The 20,257-nt window shown below is 38.1% G+C and overlaps 1 protein-coding gene across 2 annotated transcripts in view; it reads left to right on the forward strand.

Moving 5' to 3' along the window:
- BCLAF3 (BCLAF1 and THRAP3 family member 3) overlaps positions 1 to 20,257 on the forward strand; it is a 37,034-nt gene that overhangs the window by 4,957 nt on the left and 11,820 nt on the right. For both annotated transcript variants that reach the window (XR_014789170.1, XM_084844047.1), the window contains exons 2-8: positions 7,311 to 7,384; positions 8,508 to 9,086; positions 9,434 to 10,093; positions 12,165 to 12,343; positions 13,194 to 13,302; positions 14,361 to 14,424; positions 14,944 to 15,062. Coding sequence is in view for 1 of the 2 variants with exons in the window: in XM_084844047.1 (XP_084700173.1) it covers positions 7,344 to 7,384; positions 8,508 to 9,086; positions 9,434 to 10,093; positions 12,165 to 12,343; positions 13,194 to 13,302; positions 14,361 to 14,424; positions 14,944 to 15,062 (1,751 nt within the window). In the remaining variant the exon portion in view is untranslated. The remainder of the gene's footprint in view (positions 1 to 7,310; positions 7,385 to 8,507; positions 9,087 to 9,433; positions 10,094 to 12,164; positions 12,344 to 13,193; positions 13,303 to 14,360; positions 14,425 to 14,943; positions 15,063 to 20,257) is intronic.

Raw genomic sequence — 20,257 nt, forward strand, 5'->3', positions numbered from 1 at the left:
TTGGGGATTCAAAACAATGTCTAAACCTTGTCAAGATGGAGAAATTAGAAGTGTACATTTGCTTTGTGCTAAAGTCACAAATCTTTTGGTGACCTTCATAGCTTCCTGACTGATTAGAACTGTATCCATTCCTCATTCATTTGTGGTGGTGTTGGATTTTGCTCATTGGTTCTTCAGGTTTATATATGTGAAGGTTCTCTGAAGGATGATTCTTTATAGTTTATTGACACCAAGTCTGCAATTCTATGTATTTGGGAGTAAGTCCAATTGAACTTGATAGGACATTTGGAGTATATATGCAATAGATAGGGACTCATGAAACTAAGATTGTTGTTATTTTTCTGGAGGAATAATGCCTCCAGTCCTTGCTTCTGAATGATGAATCCTATAGCCTTCCTCACTTCAGGGATCAGTACTTCATATACAAGAACTTTTAAATACCTTGACTTTTATGGCATTCAGGCATTTAGTTTCATAGATGCTTCAGAAACAGATTGTAATGCAAGAAAGCAATTGTCAGTCTAAATGTATTCTCTGTTGAAAACTGGACAGATGCCAGTGACCATGTCAACAAAGCAAAAAAGGTGATGTTCTCGTATATCTCTGCATAAGGGCATTTCCTCAAATGGGAAAATGCTACTGCATCTTTCTCCTGAATTAATACTGGCAACTGTACTTGTAATGCATTAGGATTGCAGAGTATAAATACAACAAGCAAGTGATTAGCTGTATAGTAACACACTTTTGATTTTGGGTCTAACTGTACTGATTGTGATCTGCATTCTTATAGCAGGTTTACAAGGTATTTAATCACAGTTCATCAACCAAGTTCCTGTTCCATTATGCTCTGTCATTCAGGTAGTTCCTTAAGTCTTGCAATCTGAGCCTATGTCTGTTTGCTTGGAATTAAACCCTTGATATTTCCAGTTGACGGTCTTGTTCAATTGGTTATATGTAAGCCACTTTTTGGCAGAGGAGCAGCATACTTCAATTAATTAATTAATATGGCTTACTTTAAGGCAAGTGGGCAACATTATTTAGTTAGTTAGCTAGCGATTCCAATGATTTATTAGTTGCTTTTCTCAGCCAAGCTTTTACAAAGCAGCACACACACACAAAATATAAACAACGAAACAATAGGCAGAATATGCAAGCACAAAACGATGCATGAGAAAAACTGCTTTAAACAATTAACTTTAGGAAATGCAGTTGCAAAAAGGCACATTTTTAAGCTTTTCTTGAGTGCCAGAAGAGGCCAATTGAATGGTAACTGGAAGAGAGTTCCACGACTGTGTGGCTGCCACTGAGAAGGCCCTGTCTCATGTGCTCACCAGCCTTACTGGTTATGGGCAGGGTGGTACAGGTGCTGGAAGTTCTTAAGTCGGGGTGATTTGATTTAAATCAAATTGATTTAAATCATGTTTTAAATAGCTTCTCTGAAAGACTCAATTTTAATGATTTAAATCACTGTTTAAATCACTAGTGAGGAAGATTCTATTCAATCATCATTTTTAGTAGAAGTATATTATTGTTTAATATGACCTTAATACATATTCAGAGATGTAGATTTCATTACAAGGTAGGTACACACTAAGCAATTCTGAATTGTTTTCAGATTAATTTTCATAAAAAAATGGGATGATAATTTGGTAATTTTAGTATTAAAGCGAATGAACTTGTGAAGTCATTCAGGAGATGAACCAGCTCCAACTGTTCAATTAATCACGATACTTTTGTCATAATGTGCCAGAATCACCACTACCAAACAGGCTTTTAAATTGTTTATTCTTCTGGTTAGTTTTCTTCTAACGAACAACAACATTAACAAAACAAGCACATGGATTTTTGTGGAGAATACATGCAGCAGAAGTTTCCTCAGGTCAGGACTACCCTAATATGTTCTGTTCACTTTTGGTTTCACTTTCTATTCCCCTCCCCTATCCATTGCATATATATCCAGATTCCTCCTCCTTGTTGAGATCTATTCCATCTCTCCAAATTCTCTATTCATTGACCTTCTCTGTCTTTGTCCTTAGAGAGAGGCAAGGCAGAGAGAGCAAGAGAGTGAGAGCATGCACTTCTGTATACCACCTGCAGTTTAGAATAGGACTGATTAGGTTATCTCCCATCTCTATAAACTGCTGTTAAAATATTCATAGAATATAATTATAAGTCATATAATTAGTATTAATTGTTTTTAGAAAATGTTGAAGCCTGACTTAAATTTTTAAAATCCATTTTTAATTTTTTAAATCCGATTTTTAAAATTTCTTTTAAAAAGTCATTGATTTTTTTTTCATCCTTGTCTTAAGGTAACCTGGTTTAGGGCCTTGAAAGTTAATGCCAGCATTTTGAATTGATCCTGGTAGCCAGTGCAACTGGCACAAAAGTGGTGTCTCATGTTCACATTTTCTGGCCCCCAGTTGGGCAGCCGCATTTTGCACCAATTGACATTTCCAAGCCATCTTCAGCGGCAGCCTATATAAAGCACACTGTGGTAGTACAGTTTGGAAATAACTAGAGCGTGGGTAACTTAGGCTAGGTCCCGCTGTTCCAGATAGGGCTACTGCTAAGTTTACTGCCATTACCTGTGCTTTTCCACTCAGCGATATGTCCAAGACCAACCCCAAGGTGTGTATCTGATCCTACAGGGGTTGTGCAAGCCAATCTGGAAGCAGATTAATACCACTATCCATATTAACAGACCACCCAACCCACAAAACTTCCATCTTATCTAAGTTTAGTTTCAGCTTGCTCTGTCATCCATTCCAAAAGCTTATCCAGATCCTGGCATATTGTGCAGCTATCTTTACAAGGAAGAAAGAGAGAAGTGCCCCTAATGCCATCATTTTTTGTATGCTATCCTGTTGATTGCAGAATGGACTGTGGTTCCTCCCAATCACAGTAGAAAAAGGGACTACATCTTACTTCTGATTCAGATGTTGTATATTTCTGTTTCACCTGAGTTACCAACAATGGGTTTTATTCACTTACATATGTTTTATAAAGCATTTTCAGAAATGTGAAGGCGTGCCACTTTATCCACCCAGTTGCCTAAAGCAGTCACATCCTAGACTTGGGAGCTAACATCCACCCACAGAGTTTCAAATCACAGTGAATGAGAGTAAGCTTTCGGAATAATTTTATCTGTCTTCATCTAAAGAAGTGTCAGTTGTATATCAGCCAGAGTTATGACCTAAAACATATCCTTCTTTCCTGTACTTTAATTTTGCTTGCTTGCAGAAGCAAGGATGAAAAGATCCAAGTTGTATTTTATTAATAGTTAAGAATTTGTGGTAAATTTTTAAACCATTGTTCATATTTCTTTTAAAAGTAGCAAAACAAACTGAGCAATTTCCGTATTGAAGTTTTCTCTCTCTCCCAAGTTAGCTAAATTTCCCTGTCAAGACGCTAAATGACTTGACTTTGGGTGAATGTTACAAATCCTGTGTTAAAACACATGAACAGTTTCTTTCCACAAGGTGAAAGGAGTGTCTGCATTGGAAATTATGCTTGTTCTGCTTATCCCAAAGCGAGATCCTGTGCACGATGTCAGTCTTTCCCACGCTACTAATGTGACTGCATTGGTGATTTGGATGACAAGGCTTTTTTCTTGGCTGTTACTTTAGCCACACATATCCAACTCTTAGTTTGGTAGAACTGTGATTTTTACAATGATTTTCTTGGCTTTCTGTAGTCATTTGGGACACGGATAGGAATGTTATTGAACTTGTAAGTGAACACTACTTAAAAGTGAGCACTGTAGAGACACTTATTTGATATTAGGGCATATGTACTTCATTTTACTGTTAAGCAAAAAGCTGAAGCTGAAATTGTGAATTGTAAATTGGGTGGATATTGCTATAAAAAGGAAACCAGTGATGAGAGGAGATATTAATTAATACATCCTACTTATGCAAAGAAGGGAAAGCGGAAAAAAAAAGGTCAGTTTGCAACCATGATGCACATGTAACAGACCTGCTAGAGTTGTTCCCACATCATATGAATGACTTCCAAAGGACAGCTGTATTATTCAGGTATTAGAACATTCTAAGTGTGGAGGGAAATGCATGGTCATCCTGCCTCTATCCTCAACCTTCCCAAATTGAACTGGAAGGTCTGAAGAGAAGCTGTAATTGCATTTGGCTGAACACAGTTACAGTTCTCCATGCTATTTGGGAGCCCTGATGATTGCATTGAGGACTAGAACTGCATTCAAACAAACATGATTACAGCCTCTCTTCAGATGTTCTAGCTCAACCAGGGAAGGTTGGGGATAGAGGGGGAACGACCAGCATGCATGTCCTTGTATCCCCTCCACACTTAGAATTTTATAACACCTGAATAACAAGGCTGGGGGCGATACACCTGAATAGGGATTCTGTTGTAACAAAAATAGGGAAGTCTTGTGACTCAACAGATTTATTATAGCTTCAGCTTTTTGAAATGGGCTCTACCTAGAGATGTGAAAGCCCAGAAAAAAAACTGGAAAATTCAGAAAACCTCCCAATTCCTAAAAAAGGACCGTTTTTACTTTTTTGTCTGAAATTGAACAGTTTTCAATTATGAAATATTTTCTTTTAGAATTTAAAACAAGGTGCTTATATATTGTTACCAAGCTTTACTCACCATAAATGATTTCTAAAAACTATGTAATAAGAAGACTTTGATAGAAAGAATAGAGATGAAACATGTCTGGAAATAATGAAGCCATGGGGGAAAATGTTTTTTAATCCTCTGAACGATTCTCAGCATAATTATTAATTCCATTTTTTATTGAAATTAAACATTTTGGGATGCTGCAAGTCATGCTTAGTTTCCCAACGTGTGAATAGAGTCACCACATCATAATGTGGAAGAAAATGTACATTCTTGACAGTTTGGATTTTGTTCTACAGAGTCCTGTGTTTCTGGACTTGTCTTCCTCTGCCTCCACTTCTTCCGGCTTCGATGATCAGGTGTTTCAGGGACTACTTGCTGAAGTTCCCTCTGCTCAGACATAAACTAGGAACTTAAAATATGTTATGTATAACTTGGTTTGCTTATAAAATTAATCATGTTGGTATATTAAATTTTAAAAGTTTAGTTTATTCAGACAATAATTATAAATTTACTTAGTTCACTTTTTAGAGTTTTCAAATATAATGATAATTTTATGAGCAAACCAAGATATACATAATACAACTTTAGGATCAGAAATTATGCATAATATACCTTTAGGAATGTAAAAGACTGCTTTACATTCCTAAACCAGTCTTCCTCAACCTGGTGCCCTTTGGATGTTTTGGACCACAATGGCCTGCATTCCTGACCATTGGCCATCTTGCCTGAGGTTGATAGGAGCTGAAGTCCAAAATATGTGGAAGCACCGGATTAGGGAAAGCTATCCTAAAGGAACAAAATGACTTTAGATCTGTAAATGTGCTAAAAAAAATAAGTATTGTTTATTTTTCAATTTTTCCCCAAAATTCTGTTTTTTTCCATGGCTCCAGAATTTCTAGAAATTTTACATTTCTAGCTCTAACCCATGTATCTGATAAAGTGGAGTCTAGTTCATAAAATCTTATGTTACAATAAATCTGTTGATTTTTAAGATGTGTTTGAAATCTTTTGTGGAAGAAGCAAGGAATTTTGATAATTATCTTAAAATAAACAAAGCCAGCCACTAAAACAAATCCTGAAGTAAGACAGCCACTAAAAAAAAATGGTTATCCCTGGCTGCAAAAGTGTTGCCTGAGTAAATTTATTTATTATTTTATTTTATTAAACACCTTATAAAATAAAATTTTCTAGGCATTTTACAAAGACAGAAGAATATGACTGCAATAAAATCAACAGTATGAAACTAATAAATGTTCCAATACAGCATAGAATACAATATCAGGTATATGGTAAAACCAGATTGCAGGGTCTAAAACAATAAAATTTAGAAATACTAAAATGTTTGAAAATACTTAAATATTGCTCTTTAGCAATCTTTTTCTTCCAGATATGCAAGAGGTGTAGTTTGGTCCAGATAAGATGAACCCATTGTAAATATTCAAACCTCTGAATATCTCAGTATTATTAAATTCTGTCCTTTGTCTTTTCTTGGCTTGTTTATAAAGGCAGTTGCTTGATATGACTAGAGTCTTCAGTCGGTATTGTGTTACTGTAGATATCTTTCAGAACTTCTCTTCTTTTTAATTGAGAAGAATGAACAAAATCAATAAATATTAACTGCTAATATTCTACTTTTAACTGCTACTTTTAAAATTAATGCTAAAATGCCTGTTTAGGGCAGCCTTCCCCAACCAGGCGGCCGTGCTGGCTGGGGATGATTGGTCTATAAGAAAGAGAAAGAAAGAAAGAAAGAAAGAAAGAAAGAAAGAAAGAAAGAAAGAAAGTTGTGGCTTACTTATAGGATGCAGGTGGTGCAAAGTGCTCCAAGCCATTGCTTCTACAAAAACGGCTTTAAGCAGCAAATGAATCAAAGAGTAATGTAAGGCTTTGAGCCTGAGTGATCAGGAAAGCATCCCCCCATATTTGGATTTTGGGAGTAATTTTCCCAGGTCATATTGAATGGGGACCATAAAGATTTGTTTTGCCTCCTGCTGACTCACAACTAGTTTACACGAAGGGTATACTAATTTCCATATTGCATTATCTCCTTTTTAAAAAACTAGAATCCCTGTAGCCCACCAATGTGTGTTAAATTCTGACAGTAAGAGAGCGTATACAGGATCTCTGAACAGTTAAGGCACAGCTAAGCTCTGTTAAATGATCCTTGGTATGTGCTCTTAAGAGCATAAATGTGTATCTGATCAAGGTTCACCTAACCTAACATTCTTTATGAGAATCTCAGCAACCAGCCTGTGAAAGTGGTCAACCAGTTATCAGCAAGAGTTTGTTGGTAGACTGCAGCATACCTTCTGCCCATCCCTGGCCTACGTCAGCCAGGGCCGATTCACTTGAATAGGGGTACTACTTTTCTCACCTACCACTATTTTTGTGTGTGTTCCTGTTCAGCAAATAAATTACTGCTTAAAAATTGTAAGAAGAAAAAAATTAGGACTAACTTGTAGAAGTAAAGCCAGGAAATTGCCAATACTTCAGTTTCAGATAAAGTAATAGCTTATAGATGTATTCTGTTTTGGTTTTTCATTTCTGTAGTCTAGTTAATCATTTCAAAACTAAAGGCCTTATCTGGAAATAAACATACTCTGACTGCTTAAACGTTAAACTGATTTTTTAAAAAAAAATCCATCATTTTCAATTGTAACAGATGCTAGTTATTACTAAATAGTAATTTGTTTATATTATCTTTGTAGCTTCAAGAAGTTAGTTTATAAGTATATGAGAAGATGGTTAGATCACGATCAAGATCACCAAGATGGAAACGAAGGTAAATGCTCACATTTTTCTGTTGATCATATAGGTTTCACCTAACTTACTAGAAGAGAAACATTAAATGATGTTGTGAGAAGGGAATTTTTCAGGGTTAAAGTAAGACTGCAGCCCTAATCACACTTTAAAGTGCATATGTTTAGGACTCCAGTGTGAAAGACCTTCTGATCCAATGTGGTGTTCTCCCCCTTCTCCACTGAGCACATATCAGTGCTGATAGTGCTAATCCCCTTTGGAATGGTGTTGGGATGACTGAACATAAGGAGAGACTTAATGAGTTCAGCACTAAATTCACAATTTTGCTGCATTCATGGGTCAATAGATCAGAGTGAGCTTTATTTGCACAATCCCCAGAAGCCTCCTATCTGTATGCTAGGGAAGTTCTACTCATTCATTCATTCATTCATTCATTCAAAGCATTTATATCCATCTCTTCAGTCAAAAGACTCTCAGAGCGACTTACAAGAATCAACCATCAGACAGTCCTTGCCCTCAGGCTCACAATCTCAAAATACACTAGATGCAAGGAGAAAGATTGGGAGGGAGGAGGATTGTTTAAGGCTTGGTGGTGCTTGGTTCAGTTCCCCAGATGGCTGGGAATGTATCAGTTGAACTCAGGTTTGCACTGCATCTATTGTCCATCTGGGCTGACCTGTTCTTTGCTGCCTGTTCCTCTTTTTTGTCTTCTGCAGTTTCTCTTCCTTTGCATTCAAGGTTAATCTGTTTCTCCCTCCGTCAAGATGTTCCTCAGAAGCCCTTCTGATGGCAGTTGAGAGAGGGAGGGGTTACCACTGGGAGCTATATGGTGGGAATTCAAGCGGTCCCTGTTTGTTCTCCCATCCCCTCAGGAGAAGTTGTTCCTCAGAAGCCCATGTGGGAACCTGTTTCAGGTGTAGACTGCCTCTTGCTGTATCCAGGCATCCATTTTAACTTAAAAACAACATGGAAGCGACAAGTTACACCTACAAGGCCTATAAAAAAATTGTCCTCACCCCCATCTGCCAGATACAATAAGCTACTGTAAATAGCCTCAGACAGAGTCTTTTGGGTATCATGGTGCAACAAACTTGCTGTAGTATGGTAGTTAAAATGGAATTATGTTTTTGTGTGTTTATATGTAGGTCTTTATCACCTGCCTTGAGGAGTCAGGAGTACAACAGACAGAGGCACAATCACATTAACTATGACTGTGAATACAAGGTTTTCCGGAAAGACCTGAAGAAGCCTATGCCTTGGAGAGTGGAAGATGGGAACAATGGACAAGCCAATTCTAGATATTCACCACGTGAAGCTAACCACCACCGACTTCATGAGCGGAGGTCATATTCACCAACTCTGAAAAGAATTCCTTCAGAAGATATACATAGTCATAAACCTTGTAGAACACTTTCACCCGAAAGAAATGAAAATATCAGAAGATGCCCGTTTCCTTCCAGATATTCTGAAATGCCCCGCAAAGAACACAATCAATCTTTCTATCCATCCAAAACGCGTGTTAGAGAGATGCATGAAGATACCCGAGCTCTGGGAAATGCAAAAGGGATGAAGACTTTTCATAGGCCATTAGGGACTTCATGTAAGGTTGAAAGGAAGTGGAATGAAAATGACTTGAGGTACCACCAGTTGCAAGAAGACAAGTCTATTCAATCACCTCGAAGATTTTCTAACGAATTTATGCCAAGGAGCTCTTTCCAGAAGAGGTAGAGAAATTGACCAGTTTTAATTATTCTTTTTAATGGTGTAAAGCCTCAAGTGAAAGTCGGTTGTCCTTATAGTTGAAGATTTTTACCCTGAAAAGCGTTTTTTTTCCTAAACAGAATAAAATATAGTTTAATTGTGGGCTGCTGGTGGTAGAGTATTGTATCTTTTATATTAATCCTGTTGGTGGCTAGCATATACAAGGATCATAATTTTCCTCTCTCTTTGGTGGCTTGAGGGATCATGGGGTGACATATTCTACCTAAAGCCTGTGTTTACCAGCATTCTGCATACGTAAGTTCTCATTTTCTTCCTTACTGCAAGTATAAACTACTTTATGTCAACACAGGTATCCTGAAGATCGTGAATACAGAGAATATGGGCATACGTCTAAAAGGGCTAAAGTAATGGAGAGGTATGATGATGGAGAAATAACAAGCAATTCCAAGTGGAAGCAAGATCATTCCTCTGCACCCAACCAAGAAAAGGGAGAGCAAAGAAATCTTGGTCTTCAGACTCATCGACCGGTTGAAAACGAGTACAATGACAGTTGTCCAACAAAGATTACATATGACTATAGTCATAAACGTCATAGACATCCAGATGGAGGAAAATACATTTCTGATGGAAGAAGAGAAAAATATATCAAGTTGGAAGACAAGAAATACACTTACCCTAAAGGAGCTTGGAACAGCAAATATTCAGAGTACTATAGCAATGAAAAAGTGAACCGTTCAGAAGATCCTCATACTGAAATATCAGTGAAATATATTTCAGGGAAAGGCTGCAATTCATGTTACAAAAGTGATGCTGGTGTATTGCCCTTTGATCAAAAAGAGAAGGAAAGAACAAAGAAAGATGTGGATTTTAGGAGAAGAATAGATTTTTCCAGTAGTCACCAGCATGATGCCCATCATAAGCTTTCAGATGTGAAAGTTTCAGATGTCCATACTAGGAAGGAAAAACTTACAGTCAAAGTGGATATGAAGAAAGCAATAAATAAGTACAGGTATTGCCTCTTTAGCTTTAATTCTTTTGGGCTTATCAATTTATTAAATGTATCACTGTTGCTTTGGTAATTATAATACGGTAGAATTAAGTTCATTTACCAGGATCCAAAAGGTTGTGTGCTTATGTATTATGTATTAGGGCTTTTCTCTCCCGCCCCTTCCCACAGCAGCTCCTTTTGCCCCCTGAAAATATGCTCCAGGCTTAAATTTTATGCTTAAGTGGAGTGTGAGGTGCCCTGCATGCACTTAAAATATGTTAATTTAGCATTTCATATGATAGTAGTTTTTGTGGATAAAGATTTAGACATGTCAACTTGTGTCCAAATCCACGTTCTGTCATTAAAGGTGCAATCCTGTGCATGTTTAGACAGAAGAAAGTCCTACAACTCCCAGCATTCCCCAGCCAGCTATGAATGCTGGAAAATATAGGACTTTCTTCCGTCTAACCATGCATAGGATTGCGCTCTAAGTCACTAGTTGGCTTTGTTTAAGCCACTATTAACCTAGACAAGAATGACTAGGTATTTTTGTGTCATTTTCTTACTCGTTTATGCATACTTGTGTTTAATTTGGAGTTCTTAAACTCTTTATTAGGAACGTTCAAGATACGTACTTCTTTGTCGTGGTGCATTCTGTAAATACAGCATGTACTTGTTTTTCAGTTCTTCTCAGTGGTATGGCCAGAATTCAGAGAGGTACATGTGGCCTTCTGCATGTACTCAGGGACTTTTGCTGGCTCCAGAGCTCTTCATGGGTCCAGAAAAGCTGCTCCAAAAGATAGAGGAGAATGACCCAATACATTTTGCTGCCTAAAGCAGAACCCAAATGGCATCTCTTTCCTAATTCCTGTCTTCATTTATCCCCCCTGCACACCGGGTGCTGCTGGAAGTGGTTTGTTTCACCCTGCTGCATGGCAGAGCGAGCCCTGGGAGAACCTCTGGGGTCCAAGGGGCTGCATCTGGAAAGGAAAACTGACACAGTTCTTGTGCACCTATATAATTGGTTTAGGTGTATACATGGGCATCTTTGGATCCTGGCCTCGAAGTAATAGACCTAGTCATTAACATCTAGGGCAAAATGTTCAGCATCTTTGCCCATTTGGGAATCTGTGTCTGTACATCTTGTGATACATTATGCTTTAGATTTGCCAGATGAGAGAAAGGAGGACTTCTCTGCTGGCAGGTCTCTAGGAGCACAACACAAAGACACCAAAACACCTGAGAATGAGAATGCAGTGTGGCAATTTGTAATCCTTATACGGCAGAACCCATGCATCCAATGCAGGGAAAGCCTCTTCTTCCTGAGATAAGCTACACACCAGAACAAAAATGGCAGAGGATTGAAAAGGGAAGGTGGGAGGCAATCTGGTGTGTGCTGTATGTAAAAGATCTGATAAAACTTGGAGCCTCAATTAGCTACTTTGTAGGCACTATTAGTTTTCAAATAGGTCTTATTTTGCCTGGAACCAGTGATGTCACATAGACATTAAAATCTGATTGGCTCTGTGATAATGTCACTGTTCCTACGCAGAATAAGAAAACCAAAAACTATGTCCAAGCAGCAGCTGATCAAGTGTATAAAGAGGCTCACTCTGTACTACTGCTACCACCAGGTGTGTGTGTACATGGGGAAGGGTTAGGGGCTGGATTCCTACACCATGAACACTTTCATACCATTTAATTGTGTGTGTTTAGGGGTGGGGGTCATGTAGCGTTGGGGAGTGCCTAAATCGGCCCAGAATTTCGGCTTGATCTATTTTTGAGTTGGGTTGTTCTAAGCACATTGTAAAAGGTTGTTTGTGGTTTATGTGTGTGATTATTCTTACATTTCCAAACAGGTATGACTGCAGTAGGAACTGTAAGGTGCTCTAGATATCAAAGTAATATAAATTATTAAATAATATTATATAGTTCTAATAAAAATTGTTAACACCATAAAATGTTCCTTAATGCAGTTGTGGATTATCCTTAGTTTCACTTTTCTTTGAATTAATCATTTAAATATATAGTCTTGTTTAAATATTTTGATTTTTTAAGGGAATATTTTAAAACTTTTCTAAATTTATTACAGGGGTGCTTCTAGTCATATCATGGAGAGGCAGACATCACGCGACCTAGTAGCTGTGGGTAGAAAAACTGAAAATTTCCATCCCGTATTTGAACATATAAAATCTGTGACACAGAAGGTAGAACAAAACCCATCAAAAGAATTTGCTCAGGAAATCATCACAATTATCCACCAAGTGAAAGGTGGTTACAGAGTGTTGGACATGCAGATTATATGTGGTGTAGTTTGTGTTTTTATGTAATCAAATTACTATGAATGTTATTAATCCAAGTAGCCCAAGACATTTGAACCATCATGTAGGCTGCATGGAGTTGTGTGAGAATAATTGATGCTTAATGTTGGTGGGACATTTTATAGACTTGAGAGAAGGAAATACAGTAGTTTGCAGCCAGAAAGCCAGGAATCTCCACTTCTTAACAGTAGGGATTATTTGATCTCAGAACTCTGGAAATCTTGGTAAGATGCTTTTAGAGTATGAAATACAGTATTAGAAAATACTAAACAGTAATAGAAGGAATTACCTCTCTTCTATGTCATTTTCCAATTCTAGCATCAGTTTGAAATTAAAGTCACTGAATACAAATGTAGTTATATTTAGCTAATTACTCTTTATGTGATATGGGGATTTTTCCCTGGAAAGTTAAGTGTGTGTGTGTGTGTGTGTAGTTTGTCTTCTACCTTGTTTCCCCTTTTTGAACTTAAGACAGTTTTTTAAAGTAAGTATTGATTTGATCTTTTTGCAATTTGATGGCTGAATAAGGTAGCTGTTATTTTTAGAGTGGCCTATCCTTGCAACCTCAGGGAATTACTGAGTGGTTGTGAAAGGCTAAATCTATGTCCTTAGACAGAATAGTAGCATGCTATGTGTTACCAATCCAATTTTTATGAAGAGAGGTATGGCTGTGGAGATAAAAAGCCATGAGGACATAAATAACTTCAAAACCATCCTTCAGTGTGTTTTCAGTCTTACTTTTAACTGTGAAATTGCTATAATAAGGATTAGCTAATTTTTCCCATTTATCCTCTTCACAGCAAATTATTTTAAAAGTTCTGCACTAACTTTACATGAACGGTTCTCAAAAATTCAAGTCAAACCAGTGGCAAGTGAAGTTAAAAGACATTCTGATCCCAAAATTCACAGGTAAAAGAAATGTATATCTGACCAAGAAAAATTTCTTCAGTTGACTAAAGAGCAAATGAATAAACACTTTTGATAAAAGAAAATCATTTCTAATTACTTAAGTTTAATTCCCACCTTATTCCATTGGCAGATGGTGGATATAGCAGGTTTATCTAATCCCTGCATATATCCTACTGTTCAGTACTAATGCTTGCTTACTCAGAGGTAAGTCCCACTGTGTTCAGTGGAACATACTCCCAAGTACATAGGCTTGCAGCCTAAGGGTGAATTTACTCAGCCACCTTTGACAGAGGATGGTCACCACAAAGTACTATATGTTTGTTTGTTTCTTTCCCCTCATTACACCTCTCCCATTACAACATTTTCTGTTGAATATTTTGCCCCACCTGCAAATGTTGCCAGATCTATATTTTACTACATCCTAGAAGACATTAACTACATTGGGGTATATGCATAAAAATGTTTCAGTAAAGGGAAGTGAAAGGTTCAAGATGAGGTTTCCATGCATGATGGAGGAACAGGATTTCCCTGCCCAGCTGACATGCCTTTCTTGCAGCTTGACATCCATGCATTGAACATAACATTTACATCGACTTTGTGTATGGAGTCCAATTTACACAACCAGTTCCTGGATTTTTTTAAAAATCGGTTTATGATTGCTCAGTTTGGGCCTCTGGGTATTGGACCCTAAAATAAATAGCTTGCATTAACAGGGAGTTAAGCAAAGAGTTAAAACATGGCATTATGCATATGAATGTGGCCAAGAACACCCATCTTTCCAACCTACTTAAATTTCCTGACTCCTGTTTTTTGGGTCCTCCCCATTTCTGTCTATATTCACCCTACCCCTTTCTATTCATATTCAAAATGGTCTGAATGCATTTTCAGACCACAAGCGAAAGGACATGGAGTCCAAAAAGTAAAGCTCCCCATAGCTTTCCATGATTGTAAAGATGTATTATGCAAGTATCTTTCGCATAATTTAGTGTCTGTTGAAGGTGACTCTTGTTTCCCTTTGACCCTCTTAATGATGCTGAATCATGTGGCATTTGCATCAGGAGAATTGATATGTCTCTGGCAGAACTTCAGAATAAACGAGCTATTTCATGTGAGTCTGGACAGGTATGTATATTTATTTCTTAATGGAAGGGAAATTATTTTCAATAACATAATGAAGTGTCGTATTCTTGTAAGCATTCTATAATGCTTTCATTTGTTCAGTATATATACACCTACTTCATTGAAACAATTTGTACTAAAGATTGATTGTATTTTTTATATAATTACATTTATATTCTGACTTTGCTCCAAAATGCTTAAGGGGTGTATGTGATTCTCCTCTCCTTTATCCTCACAACAACACTCAGAGATAGGTTAGGCTAAGAGAGAGTTGTTAGCCCGATCTCACCCAGTGAGCTTCATGGCAGAGTGGGGGTTTGGATCTGGATCACTCCAATCGTACTCCCAACACACTAACCACTACACCAGGCTGGCTCTCATGTCACAATCCATTACATTAACTCACCTCTGTAAAATGTGAATTTTACTTCTAATACTGGGCTTACTAATGAGGTTAATGTAGGAAGAAAAAGGGAAGAGAAAAGTATGATTCAATAATCCATGCATTATTATTTATTTTAGAGTGTTGTGAGAGTTCTAGAAGATCCAAATGATCTAAGACATGACATAGAGAGGAGAAGAAAAGAAAGGTTACAAAATGAAGATGAGAATACCTTTTATGTTGACGGTGTATCACAAAGGTAGATGTTAAGATAAATAATAGTTTAGTTCAAATATGATGGCTGTGCTTTCAAGTTCTAATGGTCATTATCTTTCTTTAACTTGACATGTACCTTAAATCTGTTTCATTTTAGAGTAATTTTTAATTCTGTTTTCCCTTTGACGTTTTCAGTGAAGTGTTTAAAAATGCTAGTATTTTTTTTCTATAATGTTTCTGGAAGATAAAATCAGTTTTAGTTTTGACAACAATCTTCAGCTCCCCCTTTTCCTTTCCCGATATACTGTATTCATTACCTCCCACCATTCTGAATTTCTGCTAGCAAGGGTGCTAAATTAAACTAGTTTGGATCCTAAACTGTCAGCTGTTTTATGTTGGACTGCGAGTAATGATGCATGCAGGCTAATGGTGCAGAAAAGTACTCATTTTGTCCTTTCATTTGTAGCTTGCAATCAAGTAGGAGTGTACTGGAGGCTGTTGCTTTCTAGCTGCACAGCCCATTAGAAATGTCTCTTGCCTTTTGTTGGTAAGAGTAAACTTAGAATCAGCAGTCAGAGGGTGGAGCCCCCATCGTGCTTGCTCAGATTTTGGCTATCTGTCAAAGCCACAAGATGACCATCTCAAATCCATCTACTACCCCCCCCCCCCCCCCGTGCCAAGAAGCATCTTCTGAGTCCCATCTGTTCGGAACTAGTCAGTTTTCCATTAGCACTTTCTCTCCCCAACTCCACTGTTCCGGAGGACAGCTGTTCTTCTTTGGCATTCCTACCACATAAAACTTGCAAAAAGAATAATGATGACATGCATGATGTGATGCAACAGGAGTGGGACACTGACTCTCTTTGCCTATTTTAACACCCTCTTCATCAGTTTACCAAAACTATAAATCATGCTGTTTTACAGTTCATCATACCTAAGAGAGAATGTAGCTAATTAACTACAGGGTGATATTCTAATTGCATTACTGACTGAATATGGGTATGCTGATATTTGTTTGAATACAGTAATTTTAAGAAACAGAAACATATGTCAACATACTCCAAAAAACACTCCTCCTCCCCTCCCCAGACTTTTAGTTTTTGTGATTTCTTTCATGGTGAACGTTGTCTTGGATACATTCTGACTGACCACACCAGTTAATCTGCCCTGACTATTCATAGAGCACGCTAGATCCAGGATTATCGAACGACTACATCACTTAACCTTAATATTTTTAATTTATTCATATATACTCCAAGGTGGCATACATAAAATCAGTATAATAAAAACAAGATAAAAATATAACCTAAAAACAAACATGCAAAAATACCAGTTAAAACAAATGGCAGTTAAACAGCAGCAGAATGATAAATCAGGATTCTAAAAAGTTCAGCTTTGATATCTTTACCACCCGCCTAAAAGGCTGGGATAGAACCACACATACGTCTCTCGGGAGGTAGATCCTAAGTGCCCTCCTCAAGAAGGCCTTCTCCCAGATATCCACCCGCTTTGTCTCAGATGTTGGTAGGACCCAAAGGAGAGCCTCGAAAGTGGAACAAAAGTCCTGGGCATGCTCCTCGTGGTGGTGGTGGTAATTCCTGAGAGATTCTACTCTCAAACCATTTAGGACTTTTTAAAGGTCAAATCCTGCATCTGTAATAGAGTTTGGAAGCAAACTGGTAATCAGGGAGGATAATTGTTATATTGGTGGCCTGATAGAACTGTGAAATGGCATCTTGGTCTTGGCTATTGCTTCCAAGGTTTCTTCTTCTGTTATAATCTGACCCATCAGATTAAACAAAGGGGCAGGCACAGCTAGACTTAAAAATGACTGGATGAATATAGCTTAGATTGAGAATGATCTGCACACCTGCAAGTTACCATTCAAGTGTGCATTCAGTATTCTGAGAAGCTTTAGTTTAAAAATGTTTTTAGTTTTTAAAAGTTGTATGGCCCCTACAGATTTTAAGAAAAGCTTGAGAACGTGTGGCCAATGTTTCTGAGATTATAGAGGTGATACTAGAGGTAGGCTAAACCATTCAAGTGGGCCGTGTGTGTCCTATCTTTAGTTTCTCTGTGTGCCTCTTGGCCTGATCCCACTGCTACTATTTCTTGGCCCATTCTCGTACAACCTTCTATCCATGTTCTTTTCCTATTTCCCTAATTGATTAAACCCGGAATCTTGGCATCCTATTTAAGTAGTTTAATGTAAATTCCTGATAAGTGAAACTGGATTTACAGGATCTAGACTTTAAAAGTTACACAGCCTTGTCCATGTGACAGCAGCAAAGCAATATATCTTGTCTTCAGTCATAGTGTTTGCAAAGTGTTTGCAAAGTGCTGTCTGGCAAAGCTGTTCTGGGTGATGAATGGCCTGGTGAACTCTGGCTTCCGCTGGAGGGTGAGTCATCTTTGGCTCTGTCTAATGAATTTGTTGCCTCCTTTGCAGACCAAATCACCCCATATTTAAATAAAGTTTTATCTCCTAATTGAATAGAGAGTCTGAGTTTACAGTATCAAGGACTTAGTCTAGGTTTATTTACTTGGATAAATTTTAGTCATTGTGATCATCCAGTGTGGAAAGAGTGCTCCAAGGTATGTGACCAGCCGATGCCTAGTCTGCCTGGCAAAAGCCACATAGAAGAAGTTAAATTCTTTACCCACTGGAGTTGGAGGTACCGTCTTTTCAGAGTTACGATGTTAAGGTGCTGTAGATACTTAAACTTGCTGCTTTTCCTGGATTTTGACACTGACTCTCAAGCCATTCACATGTTTCCAAGGCTGTAGAATGGTTGGCTTCTCAACAGTTTCACCTGGATGTAGTCTGCTTTCTGAATCACTAATTTTCTGGTTGTTGATGTACATATAGCATTGAGATTCTGAGGGCACAATCCTATGCATGTTGAGACAGAAAAAAGGTCTTACAACTCCCAGCGTGAGAGTTGTAAGCCTTTTTTTCTGTCTAAATAATCACAGGATTGTGCCTAATAGGTTTAGTTTGCAACCGCTGTCTAGCAAAATTAGGATAATTGTACCCTGTTAATTCTGTTGCAGCTTTCATTGCTTCACAACCTCTGAACAGATTACTTAATGTAATAAAGTGGCTGCCTACAAAGACTGCTTGGATGCTTCAGCTTGGGTCAGAAAACGGGCCACCACTATTACAAGATGATTTGGCAAGAGCCCAGCACTTCTATCTGTGTTCTACTGAGAATACCCTGTTTATTTATTTAAAACATTTCTATCCCGCCCTATATCATTAAGCGCTCAGGGCAGCATACAGATAAAATCAATGTAAACAATATAAAACAATAAATAATTTAACACCTAAAAACATTAAACATATTAAACTAATAAACAAGCTAAAACCAGTTAAAATCTAAAACAATAAAACAGTTAAAACAATGTGCTAGGGAATGCGTTTAGCCCTCAAAGGCTTTGGTAAAAAGCCACATTTTTACTTGGTGCCAAAACAAGACCAGTGTCTGTGCCAATTGGGCCTCCAAGGGGAGGGCATTCCACAACCAGGATGCCACAGCAGAGAAGGCCCTCTCCCACGTCCCACCATAGTGTATGTCTCGTACTGGTGGGACGCAGAGGAGGGCCCCTCCAACAGGTCTCAGTTCTCGGGCAGGCGTATATAGGGAGAGGCGCTCCCTCAAATATCGAGGTCCTAAGCCGCTTAAGGCTTTAAATGTCATCACCACAACCTTGAATTCTGACCGGAAGCATATTGGCAGCCAGTGCCACACCTTTAAAACCAGTGTTACATGGTTTTTATGAGGTGTTCTGGTCAGCAGTCTAGCTGCTGCATTTTGCACTAGCTGCAACTTCCGAGTCGTCTTCAAGGGCAGCCCCACGTAAAGTGCATTGCAATAGTCTAATTGGGAAGTTACCAGCACGTGCACTCCTATGGCTAGGTTATCCCTGTCCAGGAAAGGCCGTAGCTGGCAGATCAGCCGAAGTTGGCCCCAAGTACTCTGGGCTATGGAGTCCACCTGGGGCTCCAGTGACAGGGGTGGATCTAGGAGTACTCCCAAGCTATGCAGCTGCTCCTGTCGAAAATGCTGTCTATGTGGCAGGACCACAGTATGCATGTTCAGATGTAAAGACAGCTTTCGGTAGCAATTCATGGGTTAATTAACCCACGAATCACAGGGACAGGCACTGCTTCCTGTTTCCAGTAACAACCCTCAAATGCCACATTCAAGGGTTGTTACCGTGTCATCTGAGCCCAAGAACTTGGGATTGTTTGTGGGTTAAACAACCCCAAGTTAGCCCAAGAGCAAGCCAGGGATTAATCTGAGGCTGTTTAACTCACGAAGCAGTTTAATCAATTAACCCATGAATTGCTGCCAAAAGCTACGTTTCATTTGAACAGCCCCTATGAGACCACAGAGAAGGATTCTCAGTTGGTTGCCTCACTATTTGAGTCCCATTTTTCCACAACCTTTCCAAACTGGAGGATTTTCATTAAGCGCTTTAATACCTTATTTGAACAGGCTTTCACTGGCCAGCATTATTTTGGTGGGCATTCTACCGTTTGCATTTAATTTGTTCTGGAATTATATTTTGTGTAATACTGTATATGTAACATTTTGGTGCCTTTTGTGAATCTCTGACCTATTGAACTATGTTTACAGAGTGTTGGATCCAAACTTAGTCATAGTTGGAGTAGACCCATTGAAATCAGCGGGACTTAAGTTTAAGTTAGTCGTGACTAAGTTAAGTCCCACCGACTTCAGTGGATCTACTCCAAGTATGAGTAAGTCTGGATCCAAACCAGAAGATTTAAGGTATAGTATGGCTGTGCTATCTTAATATATATACATGTATTTAGCTTCCTAGTTGTGTACATTCAAAGCAACCTACAGCTTCCCATTCTTTTTTCAGACCATTTTAGAACTTCATAAATGAATTCTGTAAAATTGACACATCTAAAATTTAATGGAAACAGTACAGAGAAAAAAAAGGATTTTGCCCTATGTCTCTATATAAATAACTTTGTGACTTTTGATGAGCCACATTTGGCAATCCTACAACAGTTCTAATCTCAGCATATGGAGTGGTACACAAAGGGATGCTTTGCATATTAATACTTGCTGTGGAAAGAGCTTTCCATGAGGCTTTCCTTTTTCTTTTACAGTCTACTATGACTGTAAACTAAATGAGAAATGTTTTCAGCTTTCAAAATCTTAGGTTACTCATAGCAATGATAACTCAAATTTTTCATGGATA

Source organism: Heloderma suspectum, chromosome 3 (genome assembly GCF_057233095.1).
Source record: "Heloderma suspectum isolate Gila_16-S chromosome 3, 16-S_ref, whole genome shotgun sequence".
Classification (NCBI taxonomy): domain Eukaryota; kingdom Metazoa; phylum Chordata; class Lepidosauria; order Squamata; family Helodermatidae; genus Heloderma; species Heloderma suspectum.